Source organism: Engystomops pustulosus, chromosome 1 (genome assembly GCF_040894005.1).
Source record: "Engystomops pustulosus chromosome 1, aEngPut4.maternal, whole genome shotgun sequence".
NCBI lineage: Eukaryota > Metazoa > Chordata > Amphibia > Anura > Leptodactylidae > Engystomops > Engystomops pustulosus.
Window position 1 is genome coordinate 115,389,676 of NC_092411.1, and position 15,301 is coordinate 115,404,976.

The window sequence follows — 15,301 nt, forward strand, 5'->3', positions numbered from 1 at the left end:
TCTGTATGGGAGTGTTGTGTCATTTTCAACCATTACACACCTGGCATGCTTGTTTACTGTACATAAACCAATGTGACATTTTTTACCATTTGGTAGGTATACAATACATTGGCAATTATTGTTCAAACAATGGCTTCTTTGATTGAAACTTGATTGCCCAAACATAAATTAAATACATAAAATTCAAAGGGGGAAAACACAACATCATCAAAGAAAGACAGAAAGAAATCTAGAAGAGCTTCAGTGTAAGTACAGGATTACACCACGGCAAAGGTGCAGTTATTGGTATATATATATATATATATATATATATATATATATATATATATATATATACCATTACCATCTACACATGCATCTAAAACATAGAAAGTCAAATTCACTTAAATTAGAGATGAAACAGTAATCCAGAAAGAAGAGTAATACTGTAGAAGTATATGCTCATAATGATATCTACAATAAAATTCTATAAATTGTCTTCTCTCAAATTATATATATAAAAAAAGTAAATACACCCAGTGTTCTATATATTAAGATAAATGCTTCGACTACCGCAGGGCGTTGCAATACCTTTTTATTTTCTGCAGCAGCCTGCGGCAGCAAGAGTGTTAGATGGTCAGTTCCAAAGGAAAACCAAACAGTTATTAAGAAGAAGAGAAAGAGAGAGCCCCACTCAGAGGTGCATATTTACATTCTTCAAACTGTAGCGGTGAAAAATTATTCTAGTAAGTGCAGGACATTCCTAGTGCTGCTGTAGTGATGTTTGTTTTTTGTTTCTTTTGTGGTTTCCATCAGTCCTTTTGAGCACATTTCTTTTGTCTTAGTAGTGATGCATTCCATAGCTAAGTGAAAAATCCCACTGTCTTCACTTGCAGCCAGTGCTTGAGTCAGGGTTAAATAACTCCTTGTACAATGGAGGGAATAGAGTATTCACAATCTCTGGGTGAGACTGCTTAAATACCTGTAGCTTCTCTCCATGTAAGTTGCAAAGTGCAGTTATGTTTGGTATCTTGGCTATTAACTGTGAAAAAACGAAAGAGATGGTTAAACATAAATTGTCCATATTTAATCCTTTTAAGAAGGCTATAAATAATATTGAATAGCCATATTTAAAAAGTCCACATTGGATAGGATTATTGCATGCCCTGTTTGGGTTGCACAAGGTTCCATCATTAAGGTGGTCAAGCAAACATGTTTTTAAGTACAGGGAAATAAAACTTTTTTAACTACTATGGTAATGGTTTATCTTCTACTTAGACAAAACATTTTGCAAGTTGATATCCAACAACCTCTGATTCATAATTGGTTTTTTCCAAAATATGCTGTCTAGGTGTAGCTTCCTACATACTCACCTTCGGGTGGTCCCGATGTTCGGAGCGGTTCTTCTTTCTGTCATCTCCACAATGCTCCGGTCCCCGCGGCCCCTCTTTTGTCTTCTGTCTGCTGTAACAGCCGGCAGAGACGCAGAGATGCGCAGCTGGCGCATACTATGATGTCATCAGCGACCGCATCATGGTGTGCACCAGCCCATGGCTACGGCTCTGCCGGCTATAATAGCAAATAGAAGACAGAAGAAGAGTAGCAAGGATCGGAGCATTATGGAGAAGACAGAGGAGGAGCCGCTCCGAGCATTGGGGAGCAGCCCTGAACATCGGGACCACCTGAAGGTGAGTATGTAAGTTTATTTTTTTTAAGTGCTGGGCAAACTAGGGGCTGGCTCTATACTAAAGGGGGATGGCTACTAAAGGGGGCTGACTACTAAAGGGGGCTGGCTGGCTATATACTAAAGGGGCCTGGCTGTATACTACCAGGGGTTTGCTGGCTATATACTAGGAGGCTGTGACCAATGCCTATACTAAAGTTAAAGGTTTTTCCAGTTTTTGGTGGTAAAATCAGGGGCCTCAGCTTATACATGAGCCTATTAGGGGGTCAGCTTATACCTGAGTATATACGGTAGTTAGCGGAACAAAATAAAACAACAAGATTAGACTTTATAAAAATATGATTTTTTTTAGTCTGTGATCTCACAAACGCCTTGAGATGAAAGGAAGTAGTATCACAAAATAAATAAAAATGACTAAATGACTAAAAATGTCTGCCGTCCTACCAGTGCACAAAAGAAGATAGCACACGAAGAGAAATTCAGCGCTACAATAGCCACTATTGGTTAAACCTGAATAGCCCTGATGCCTTTTGACACCAGTCTCAATTCTCCATATTTTGTAGGCACTTGTCATGTATTGAGCATGTTATGGCTCCATTCCTACATGAAAATGCACTTATATGAATAGCACTTACCTTTGCCAATGTCTCGTCATCTAAGTGGTTCTTCTGAATCACATGTTGAAGTGCAAAATAAATTCTCTCTTGAAGCTTTTGAACTTTTCTTGGTTCTATGAGCCATGGTCGTTCTAAATAAAGAGAGATATGAAAGGTAAAGTGAATTACATCTGAAAAGAATGTACACATCAAAATCCACCTTAATTGATGATGTTCAGCAAGGTATGTTGGAAAAAAAACATAAAAATTTGTTGTCCCACTGTAATCACTACAGCTGAAATCATAAGATTTCATTTGGCTCTGGATATAAGAACCAATGTATCCAACTGAATGAATTTGGAAAATTCTTTACATTGGAAAATTATATCAGTGTAAAGCGGGACAAGACACACCTTAATAAATCTGGCCATAAGAGGTTGGTGCTGAATCAATTGTCCCTTCTGTCAATATTCACTGATAGAGCATATGACAAATATGACAATAAACCCCGGAAGAAGCATTATTTGGGGCCGACATTTATCCCTTAGGGCAGCCTTGGCTCTCGAGGAGACCACCTGCTCCTATTGCTTCTAGGCCTGGGATTGTACGAACCATCAACGGGAAAACAAACATGACCTCATGAAATCATCAGATCATCAGAAACGGAAGTGTCAAGAAGTAGACAGCTGTCATGGAAGAACTCTGGCTAGACAGGTATTGAATTTGTTTCCATACCGCCTCCCCACCCCAAAAAAAAGGTTCTTTACAGATGATATTAAACCGAACTATCTCCCCACACATTGAAATAGTTTTATGATGTAAAGGCATACATTTTACTTTGTTCCTAATACAGTCTACATGCCTTCTTTGATTTTAAGGCAAATTTACCACAGATGGAACCGCTTGTCAGTCTTTGTCTTACTGTGAACCACTGCCAGCCTCTCATCTAATTAAGTATGTGTTCCCACATATATTTTCTGTTAGCCCCATTATTAGTTTAGTCTTATAAAAACATTGATATTAGCTTTTATCAGTGATGTGCAGGGCTGGTGCCTTTACACACTCTTGGTCCATTATGTTTAGGCCCCTTTGCCACAAACAATGTTCTCGTAAGAGCACTGTAAGCATTAACTAAACTCAGAGTCATTTGTGATAGTTGTGCATTAAAGGTGGCCAGTGTCGAATCAGAATATTTTTAGGTATTTGCATTGTAGAGTTAAAGCAAAGAAACGGTCATCTGTATAAGACTCCTTCACACACAAATCTCAAAGGCAATAATGATTTATAGCATAATAGTTTCAATGTACATTATTTACTTATTTTTTGGGTATTTTTGGTAAGTTTCTACATATTTAATAAAGGATCAGGCTTAATTAAAAGTAGAGCACTAGGCAAAACAAATGCAAATGGAAAACAAAGGATTAGTTCTCTGACTTCACTTAGATTACAAATGCTGGTCTCTCAGAAGGAACATTTTTCAGTCAGCTAAATGAAAATGCACCATGACAGTCTGTGGTTAAACAATTTAATCATAAGAATATCCCCAGAAGGATTCTCTTTCACTCCCTGTCTCTAATGCTTTCTAGTTAGCAACAAGGAAAGAGGATTTGATGTAAGAAGACTGGAGACTTAGAACAAATGTATTGACAAAGAGGAGGATGTGTTACTCTGCAGAGAGAACAACTCTTATTGTTATGAGAGGCTTGGATGCGTTCATGACACTTTGCCAGACAACCATAGTACAAGAAACCTAAATGGAGGTTATTTTATATTGTAGATAATTAAGAACAATGTACAACACATCTTGTTCAGTGTTACATGTGACAATCATAAAGCACATATCCCTCCGATATAGGATTCCAGGTATCAATACACCATTACTGTCCATTGTAAAGTAAATACAAAGGATGCAATTTTCCAGATATTATCTAATTTGTGTCACTTTCCTTTTTTCTTGAGTTAAGATAAAGCAGAGATTTTCTGCTTTCAATCTTTATAGAATATTATATATATATATATATATATATATTATATGAAACATAAAATATGTTTAGTAAAACATGTTTTTTTATACTTTCTTTAAAGGACACCTACCATCACAGATCTACTTACTAAGGTAGATCCGGTGACAGGTTCATCTTATCTATAGTAGAATGAATAGCCCTTTTAGGGCTAATCCTTTAGGCCGGTGTATGTGCAGTAGCTCTAGCTTCGGAGCCAAGACTGAGCCGCCGTCAGCCTGCGCTTTGTGCATGTGCAGTATCCGGCTTTGCGGACAACTTCAGCTTCTTGTAGGTGCGTGCTGGCTTGGTAGGCGGATCACAAGAGGCTACTGAGGTGTGGAGTAGGCATGCTGCTTAGAGTCAGCTCTGGCTACTCCACGTCCCAGTAGTCTCTTTGGTGAATATGCATTTTAGGGTATTTAAAAATTATAAAAGATTTGGGGGACTAAATGATTAGCCCTAATAAAGGGCTATCCTACTATAGAATAGATGAACCTACCACCAGATTTACCTTAATACGTAGATCCTTGATGGTAGGTTTCCTTTAAAGCACTTTGTTTAACCACTTAACAATCCATGATGTAGTATAGAGTCACATGGAGTTGTTAAGGAGGTATGGAGCATCATGCAGCAAACATCGACGGCTAACACCTGCAATTGGTAAGAGCCCCCAATGAGGCCTGTTACCATGACAGGCAGGAGTCAATGTGGATCTTCAATGATTTGCCATAGGCAGACCAATACATATCTTTAATAAAAAGCCCATATCTTGCAATACAAGTGCTATAGGGGGCCTAAAATAAAGAATTCAAATCAACCCCTTTCCCTCTAACTGATATTAAAAAAAATCTTAAATATATTAGATATCACTGCGCCCCAAAATGATGATCTATCACCATTTTATAAATTGATTATTCACGGCAGTGAACCAGGTAACGTAAAATTTGCGCCCAAATGTCTGAATCATCACTTTTTTGCCAATTTGCAACACATAAAAATTTGAATAAAAAGTGATCAATAGGTCATACAGTCCCCCAAATGGTAGTAGGAAGTATGAGAAAGTTATTGGCATCAGAATATGAAAATATGAAGAAATTAATACATTTATTTTTGTATAAAATACTGAAAGTTTATAAAATGTATTGTAAAATTATAAAACCTATATAAATTTGGTATCCACATTATTTTACCAACCGAAAGAATATTGTGGAGGTGTCATTTTGAATGCAAGTAAAATTTGACCGCTTATGGAAAATGTTTAGAATTCCCAGTATCTGTATTATCTGTATTAAATACAGATAATAGGAGGTCCAGTTTGTTATAAAGAAAAAAGCTCTCATACAGCATTGTACAGGGAAAAATAGTTATGGATTTTAGCAAATGGAAAAATGCTAATTGTTGTTAGAGGGTTAAAAAAAAGGCATAGACAATGCATATGTGTGGTAAATATCAGATTGAGTACCTGGTGATATCAGTACGGCCGCAGAAAACAAGGCAATTTCTTCCTCCGTCAACTGAAGTGAACATAAACTCTTTGCAAAATCAAATGCTTCATTCACTAAATCATCAGAACCTGCGGGCCAAGCAAAGCAGAGTGAGAACTAGATGCTAATCACTGTTCAATTTTACTTGGAACACAGCTTGTAGTCCTGCCAGGGAAACAGGTGCTAGTAGAAAATAGTATTTTGGTTAGTTAAAATTTTAGATTTTCAATCAACATCATGTGGAGAAAGAGAACAAAAAGACTAGATCTAATTGTCTTTTAAAACAGAGGGTTTTTTAATGTTCATATTATACCAGAGGTTATATTTTCTCATGAAAGTGCAACACTGTTTACTACTGCTTTTATTCTGGTGTAATTGACTGAATAATTGAAATGATAATTTGTATGATAATAAAGCAGATAGGACCTTTGATAGCTTTGCAGAGTAACCAAGTGTAGGCCAAATGTGTATACATACAGAATTTCTTTGTTGAAATTAAACCCATAACACAGTAGGTTTTACTCAAAAATGTAAAAAAAATAAATAAACATATGTGGTTTCTAAATTGTATAGTGGAGGGGGATTATCATGCCTGCACTCCTGAACTCTGTCACATACAGGATGGGGCACTTTCTGCTTCTTAGGACTAAAACACATATGGCGCCACTACAGTTTTGGCTCTGCAGCATATCAGGGAGGCAGGAACTTCTTGTAGCATATATTGATATGATGCATGGAGTTCCGACCCCTGCAATGTGGTCAGTCCTTGACACAGCACTTTTGATGTTCTGTGATCACAGATATGCTTTAGCCCTTAGGATCACTTGTCATTCTGACTGCGGCAGAAATAGTCATAAATAGCTTTTAGCCATAATTTCCCACAGTGCCGGAGGGGATAGTGGCAAAGGTAGAATTCTGACCTGTGAATTTGTATTCGTAATTGATCGGCTGCAAATTCGAAATCCACAGTGGAAATTATTTTCTAGAGCATGTGGATGGGATTTGACTAAATTACATCTCCTATGCTTCTAATGTAAATTGTGTGAGATCGCAGTTGGGGATTATGCTGTGGTTAACCTGCAGTTATTCAAACTTTGAAACATGCCCTAAAAACCCATCACATTCCCAAACTGCATGTAACTTTCACTTTCTTTTCTCCACACCACCTCCACGTGCGAGCACGGCCCTACCTCCAATTGTTTCATCTGATTATGTTGTTACTGTGTAATGTCTTGTTTTATTTGTAAGTGTACCCCCTGTACATTGCTTTAGCAATGTGGGATAGATTTATTTATTTTCTGCCTATGTTATATTAAAAAAGTTGCAAAATTTTTGATAATTTTTTTAAAAGGCTCATCCTCTTAACACAAGGAAAATACACCTATGACAAATTAGACTAAGAAGCAATATTAAAAAGAAACAAGATGAACAGAGAAACTAGAAAACATAAATCTCCCCTGCTGTCTTTTATACATTTGATTACTTAAAGGGTAATTCTAATTTCAGCAAATAAATGTTATTGTTTGTATAATTAATAGTTATACAACTTCCCAATATGCTTTCTGTATCAATTCTTCACTGTTTTCTAGATCTCTGCTTGCTGTCCTTCTATAGAAAGCTTCTATGTTTACTTCCAGTGGAAATCTGACCATGGTCACACAGGTGCACGACTCATTATAACACACAGCCCTGATTACCCTCTGTGATATAACAAGCCGTGCACATGTGTGACCATTGTCAATTTTCTGTCCCCTGGAAATAAACATAGAAGGGTTTTATAGAAGGACACCAAGCAGAGATCTAAAAGAGAGCGTAGAATTGATACAGAATGCATTTTGGAAAATTGTATAACTTTTTGTTACACAAACAATAACATAAATTTGCTGAAATTGGAATACGCCTTTAATTTGGTCCTTTTCTTTTGGATCATACTATATATAATATGGAAATAGAATTCACAAAAACATTAAAATGAACCAGTTACCTAATGATTTGAACATCTGCATTCCTCCATATTTTCCTTCAAAAAGAACAGTGTTGTTTAATGGATTGAAGGCACGGCACATTCTTACTAGAACTACTTCCAAACAGCCTGGCAAAGAGAAAAGAGAAAAGTTATTTGCATAGAATGCAGAAGCCATAAAAATATATGCATATTTTTTTGCATGTTTTTAAATAATATTTAAACATTTTTGAACCTACCCACTTGTGGTCATATACAAGTCTTTCCTGTCTTTGCCTCTTATAATGATCTCTTATAATAGATCAGAGATCCATTAGATTCCATAACATACTGTATGTTTTACGTGTTATACTTCTCTGCTTTTCTAAATTACTATTAATCTATCACTGACAAGAGACCTCTTATCATAGACTTCTTATTTAATATTCCAGTATGAACTCTGCTACAAACTAAGCAATATCAAATAATTATTGTTATAATTTTGTACAAAAAGCCGTGCTATGTCCAGATCCAGCTGCAATGATTATGAATATGAATTATGGCCAAGTGCTGTGCCGTCTGTAATATTAATGTCATATTCAGAAAGGCACGATTTATTATTGCAACAAGCTGTTTAAAGTTCTCTGGAGATAAGTAGAATATGACCTTTCTCTAAGAACCATTTCACATGCTCAGTCCTCTTTGCACATGCTACACACTACATAGCATTTATTGTATAATGTCAACAGTTTCATTAAAATTAACCTTTAACTTGGAGTTTCCAATATACACCATCATATTCCTCGGGAAGGATAGTTCTATTAATGCACACATTACATAAGGGTATTGCTGTCTGTCTAATCACCTGTTCAGTATTCAGACATGCAGGGACAAGCTGGACAAGACAATTTCTCATTACAGGTCCTTCTTTTCTCACTCACTGGCCCATGGACCTCTCTCACCCATAGTGCAGGATACTGCTCTAAGGCTTTTCAGGCTCAGTGATATACAAGATGCTAAAAATTACCGTATATACCCGTGTATAAGCCGAGTTTTTCAGCACAAAAAATGTGCTGAAAAACGTCCCCTCGGCTTATACACGAGTCAATACATAACATGCATACTTAAAAAATATTTAAAAAATAATAAACGTATATACTCACCCTCCAGTGGCCCCGACGTGCAGCGCTGCTACCCCGATGTCCGCGTGGGTCCTCTTCAGGCTTCCACGCCAGTCTTCTTTCTTCTGCTGGGCGCCGCCATTGTTTTTCTCCGCGTCATACTATGCGCCTTCCGTTCAGGGGAGGACAATGGCGGCGCCCTGCAGAAGAAAGAAGACGGACGCGGAAGCCTGAAGACGAGCCACGCGGGGCCACCGGATGGTGAGTATATAAGTATATTACTGGGGGCAGGCTGTATATAACTGGGGGCAAGCTTTATACTACTGGGGCAAGCTGTATACCACTGTGGACCCAGAGGAAACCCACGCAAACACGAAGAAAACATACAAACTCTTTGCAGATGATGACCTGGGTGGGACTTGAACCCAGGACCCCAGTGCTTCAAGGCTTTAGTGCTAATCACTCGGCCACCATGCTGCCCATAATCTCCTTGTGTTGCCATAGCTGTCAGAATAGCAGGGATTTTTGAGGGAGTTCATATATTGGTCATGTCTTAATGATAGCTGTCTTTCTAAGGATTCGCCCAATTTATAAGGACTTGGTTCTAAAGAGTTATGGCTAGGTACAGTAAATGTTAGCATAAACACTAATGGCAGGACATCTATAAACGCACAGATACAAATGCACAGGCACATGTGCTGCAGTGATACACATATGCTGTTTTAAGGTCCAACCGCTGGAACCTGTACAGCTGCCATTTGGAAAATAAAAAATAAAAATAAACATCTGCTCACCTGACTTAAGTAACAAAATTTGATCATTCTGGCAAAGTTCCATAAAGCCTGTTATTCGCTTTGCAAACTCCACAACATACTGTATTGCATGAGTAATCTGAATCGCACACTGTTGCCACAATGCTTCTCTTGACTGTAATATAAACAGGTAATAATTATTAAAGAAATGATCAACTTAATTTAAAGAAATTGTCCACTGTTTGTTAGGCACGCTACACACAAATTTGTACAGCCCACAGACTGCACACCTTGCACTGGATGGGAGGCCTTATATTATATAGCAAAATGATGCCAGGACTTCCTGTCAAGTGGCAGAACTTTAGTGTGTTATAGTGATGGTGCTGAAGTGTGGCCAGCAGATGGAAAGCCATTGCATTATATTTCTCTATGATTGACGGACTCCTGTCCTGTGCAAGTTTGGACCAGCTTATGCGCCTATTCCCAGGGGCTGCACACGTTTGTGTACAGGTAGCATAACTGTATAGGGTTTTTTTCCCCAAAAAAATGGCATACAATACAATAGGTAGCATATACAATATGTTCTAAACAATACATTGAACAAGACAGTTCATTCACAAAGTATCCCAAAATGTCAGGCTTACTAACATGACTAAATTTCTCTCTCTAAGGATGAATGTGACTAGAGGCATAGAATTATCATCTAATAAGCACAATAGAACCATCTATTGTAAGTAATGGTCCTTAATAGTTAGTCTGTCAATATCCATTGGAATGGACGTGCAGGTAGCCTTAAAACTAGAGCCCGAGTGAACAAGCCATGTTGTACATGGATGTAAGGAGTGACTGAGGAATGCCCTTTGTTGGAGTGCCTTATTGATGGAGGTTGTGATAAATGGTGCTGTATTAAGGTACAACTGTGTATTTTTTAATGAGGCTTTTACTAACAATTTATAAAAATGCTAATAATTCAACATGCATTATACATGACAAGGCTGTGTATTCATTTTACCAAAATGGAAATGATAAAATGTATGGGTTTTCCTGGCTGAGGAGACAATTTTGTATAGTTATAGGTCATTATTATGAGATCTTTGGGAACATGACTCATGGACCCTGCACTGATCAGCTGTTTCAGACAGTTTTCAGAAGCATAAGGCTCCATCCACCTTATAGCAGCTGAACAATGATGTTGAAGTGAGCTAGGCTGCATAGCCACTATACTGTGCACAGAGCCATAAGCTTTTGGTTCAATCTGATCAGTGCAGTACCCCAACCGATCCAATACTGATGACATATACTGAGGAAATGTCATTAGTTGTAAAAATGGCTCCACAGTCTGAAAATATCCCTTTAAAATTAAAAGGGATACTGGATAGAAGAAGATAAGGACTATATAATGTGATCTTGTATACATCATTCTTTTTTAATAAAAAGCAATCATAAATTAAATGGCTGGTCATATACATTCACCAATACACAAGGAAACCTGGGCAGAAAGAGAGGACATCTTCACAGAAGAAGCTGTTCTAGATGACATTTATGATATTTTTATGGCCAGAGGTTATATTTACATAATATTTTCAATTAATAGATCTATGGTAATGGCTGATATTCACATGTGCAGAGAAGATTTGTTGAAAGGATTGCTTTAAATGAGAAACTACCTTTGTGGCAGCTGAGGATAAGGGCCACGCTCTCTCCCACATGTTTATAACCTGATCTGAATAAACTGATGAGATGGACGCTGGTTAATCAAATATACATAGATACAATGTGACATCTCCAGTGAGTTTTGATTCTAGATATTTCTCAGAAAGCCTTATGGGCCTTGATATTTTACAATTGACATAACTGTCAGGAAGAGTGCAATTCACCATGGCAACTTTTATTGGTGGCGTGAATTGGGTACATTAACAGAAGGGCTCATAGAAAAACTGCCAATATTATGTGTCTTATAGCAATGCATTATATACTGACATTTTCCAAAGTACATATTCCTGATATAAACGGCTTTATAGAGATTACAGATATGTATATTATACCTTGCTCTGGTATACTTTAATGTCTTCATAAGAATGAGTCTGCCAAGCTAACTGATGAAGTTCGTCCATTGTGTACTGACACGTCTCCAAATGGGACTTTATAATATTCTGTGCAACTCGATCTGTGAAAATTATGTAAATCCAACAATCACTAACAAATATATGCAGACAAAATGTTATTCATGTGGGGACAAAAAAATATTCTAATAGTCAACAATCTATTATATACACAATAATCTAGCTCTTGCTCTGAATGCAATTTTATAATAGTATTACTATTTATAATTCACCATTTTAGTAAAAATAAAATTAATGTGAAAAGTTAAACAATTTCCAATGTACTTTCCCTATCAATTCCTCATGGTCTAGATCTCTGCTTGCTGTCCAAAGTCCTAATATACTAACTCCATAAACTTCCTAATGTATAATCTAAACTATAGTCTTTTTTATCTTTTCAGTTGTGCATAATTGCCTGGCCATACACACATTGGGGGTAATTTATCATTAGAGTGGCTCCTTATTTCTGTCTTTGGAGTTCCGATGCAGGCAGATTCATTAAACTGGCTCTGGCCCTTGATAAATATGCTGACAGTGTTTTATGCTGTGCGGGTTGTTTGCGACAGTCGCATGAAAAGTCCCCTAAACGGAAGTTTGCGCCAAATCGAAAATCATGAATTCAGTCGTATTGTGAAAACTAGTTTGTGTTGAATTTGCAGCAAGCTGGGTTTGTTTCAGAGTAACTTTGCACTGTCGCTAAACAGCATTTGTACCACAACTGCGCCAAAACAACCCCAAACATAGACAATAAAAACAATGATAAATCCCCTCCATTAAATTGCCCATGTATAATCAACCAACATGGCAGACATCAGAAAGTTACTGACCATTGTGAATAGTTTCCATTTTCAAAAAGAAGGAAAATTCAGAATGAGAGACCAACAAACTGCAGGTTCATAACTTTGCTACAATTTTCATGGACTCTACTATATTGGGTATTAAAGGGAACCTGTCACCAGGAGACCCATTTTAGCACCCCCACCAAGCTCTGTGACTAGGCACTCGTCCCCTGGGAGTGGCTATAAAGGAGCAGTTTCCCCCCAACTCTGTGTGTCCTTTTCAAATATATGAAACCGCCCATCACCCGGTTTAGCGTCATCCATGCTCCTCTAAAGCCACTCCTAGGGGAAAAGTGCCTAGTCACAGAGTACATGGCATTGAAAGATACTATATAAAATACATTTTTGTAAAACCTATTTTTTTTATACCAAAACCTTTTGGCAGTGTATGTACTATGCTCTGTGGGGACTGGGGGTGCTAAAAATGGGTCTCCTGGTGACAGGTTCCATTTAACATACTCTACTAGCTGGCAGTATCATACAACCCTACATCCTTTCTGCTACTAGAGATAATTGGCTGAATGAAAGAAATATAAAATAAAGAAACGAGTGGTGGAAGAGGAAGCAGAATTATTTATTGTATATTACAATCTTTTTTCATTAACCTGCACCATTCATTTATGAAACTACTTTTTCAGTGATAGAAGTTAATTCTAGAAAACTTGGTAAAATAGTAAAAAGATTCATACTCATAGTATTTTGAACTCCCCTAGAGGCCTGGAGGGTCTGCATTCAACAGCAACAGATAGGTCCATTCTTCTTGCCGTACATATAATGGATTTGTAATGTAGTTATTGTGCCATTGTGCCTTTGTGGCAATGGATGACACAATGACACAATGGGGCATATTTATCAAGCTGTCTGAAAGTCAGAATATTTCTTGTTGCCCATGGCAACCAATCACAGCTCAGCTTTCATTTTACCAGTGCACATGAATATTTTAAAGGTAAGCTGTGATTGGTTGCCATGGGCAACTAGAAATATTCTGACAGGTTGATAAATCTGCCCCAATGTATATTTTATATGTTAAATAATTATGTGCTAAAATATTATGAAAATACAACAGCACATCACAGGTATATTTACACTGTTTTGGGATCAAAACCCAAGGGGATAAATAATAGAAAGATGCTACTACATAATAACTAGAAAATAAACAACCTGGATGTAAATATTGAGAATACGTCCTTGAACAGTGTATTGTTCTTATTGTGACTCAAAAAGAGATTTTATAACACAATGTACTGCAGAAAGTAAAAGCATTCAGAACACCAATGTGCTCTAAAGGAAAGAATGTCCCCTTGTCCCCTTGTCTTCATTCCCTTTTCCCTCTGCTATTCTTTTCAGTAAAAACCTTTGCACTTACTGGGGGAAATATATCATAAGCTGGCGCAGCAGCCTATGATAGCAGCCCCCCGAGTCCAGCAAGATACATCAAGAGGCCAAGACAAAATTAAGGGAAAAATGCTATACAAAACTACGCCAGGTCTGATGTGGGGTAGTTTTGCATAAAAACTTTAGTTTGAAGGATTTTTCAAATTTACCAGGTGCAGGGCGGGAACACCCTATGCCCGCCCATTCCATCAACTACCACGGCCCTCTACACTTAGTCGCTGTAAGGCTACATTCACACGACCGTTGTGGGGCGTATATATGGGGCCTATATATGGCCGCGAGCTTGTGGCCTCGAGCTACAGACAGGCAATTGGCGAACTGAGCAATATGGTACGTAGCGATATGGTGCAGCACACGAGCGGCTTCGTACCGCTCCATACTGGGTAAAAAGATAGGACATGTCCTATCTTACCCCATATTACCACGTATCTCTATAGAGAGGGGTGGAGCAAAGCAGTGTTTACCCCGTCCTCTTTCACGTGCGTTGACGTGTGCCCACCATGCTACAGGGGTGTGAATATGGCCTAAGGATACCAAATTCTTGCACTGTGCAGCAGTTTACTTTAGTCCCAGGCTGCGATCAGCTGTAAGGTGTCTGTAATAAAGCTTTATAGAAATTTTATCTGGAGCTACAATTATAAAATATACCTGTTCCGACTTACATACAAATTCACTTACAAACAAACCTAAAGAACCTATCTTGTATATAACGCGTACCTCTGCTTGTACAATTAATCAAGTGCCATGTACTTTTATATCAATACTTGACCATGGCATGAATGTGCATGCAGTGAACCAACTTGGATTTAAAGGAAACCTGTCACCAACATGTGACTTTTCCTAATCATTCAGCCAAGCATGTGGACCACTGGACTAATGGCACAATCATGCAAAAATAAATATCTAGTGTAATGTTAGTTAGACATTTTCCTGTGGTTTGTGTTCAATAAATTACCCATGATACATATTCTAGAATCAGAGGGTGTCTACGTTGATGCCTGCTTGTAGATGTATATTTTCCAAACTTCTAACATCCCATGCATGCCCCTTGTAGTATTGTCTACCAATGTAAATCATAACAGTAAAAATGGTTGGGACACCTAAAGCAAGGCTTTCAACATCATCTCTTGAGAAAAAAAAAACATATAATAATAGGTGTATATTACATTTATTCACTATTTTGATGATGTTTGCCTAGACTGGTATGTCTAACAAAACCTGGAAGTGATATGAAAGCCTGGCAAAAGCTGTACATATTATAAAAGATAAGAATAAACAGGGGCATAAATTGAAGGGAAGCTGAGGTTGCAAGGGCCTAGGGACCTTGGGGTGCCTATAGAGTGTCTCTTTCCAATACTATACTTATACATTATAGCTAGAGGGCCTGGTACTTTTTTGATGGCA

At 37.7% G+C, this 15,301-nt stretch overlaps 1 protein-coding gene across 3 annotated transcripts in view; it reads right to left on the minus strand.

The window, feature by feature from the left end:
• Nucleotides 1-292: 292 nt before the first annotated feature.
• Nucleotides 293-15,301, minus strand: part of RORB (RAR related orphan receptor B) — a 155,455-nt gene continuing 140,446 nt past the window's right edge. For all 3 annotated transcript variants that reach the window (XM_072150943.1, XM_072150942.1, XM_072150944.1), the window contains 6 exons: nt 11,607-11,728; nt 9,604-9,736; nt 7,731-7,838; nt 5,725-5,835; nt 2,299-2,411; nt 293-1,021 (listed from right to left, as the gene is read on the minus strand). In XM_072150943.1, the coding sequence (XP_072007044.1) occupies nt 866-1,021; nt 2,299-2,411; nt 5,725-5,835; nt 7,731-7,838; nt 9,604-9,736; nt 11,607-11,728 (743 nt within the window). In that variant the 3' untranslated portion in view covers nt 293-865. The remainder of the gene's footprint in view (nt 1,022-2,298; nt 2,412-5,724; nt 5,836-7,730; nt 7,839-9,603; nt 9,737-11,606; nt 11,729-15,301) is intronic.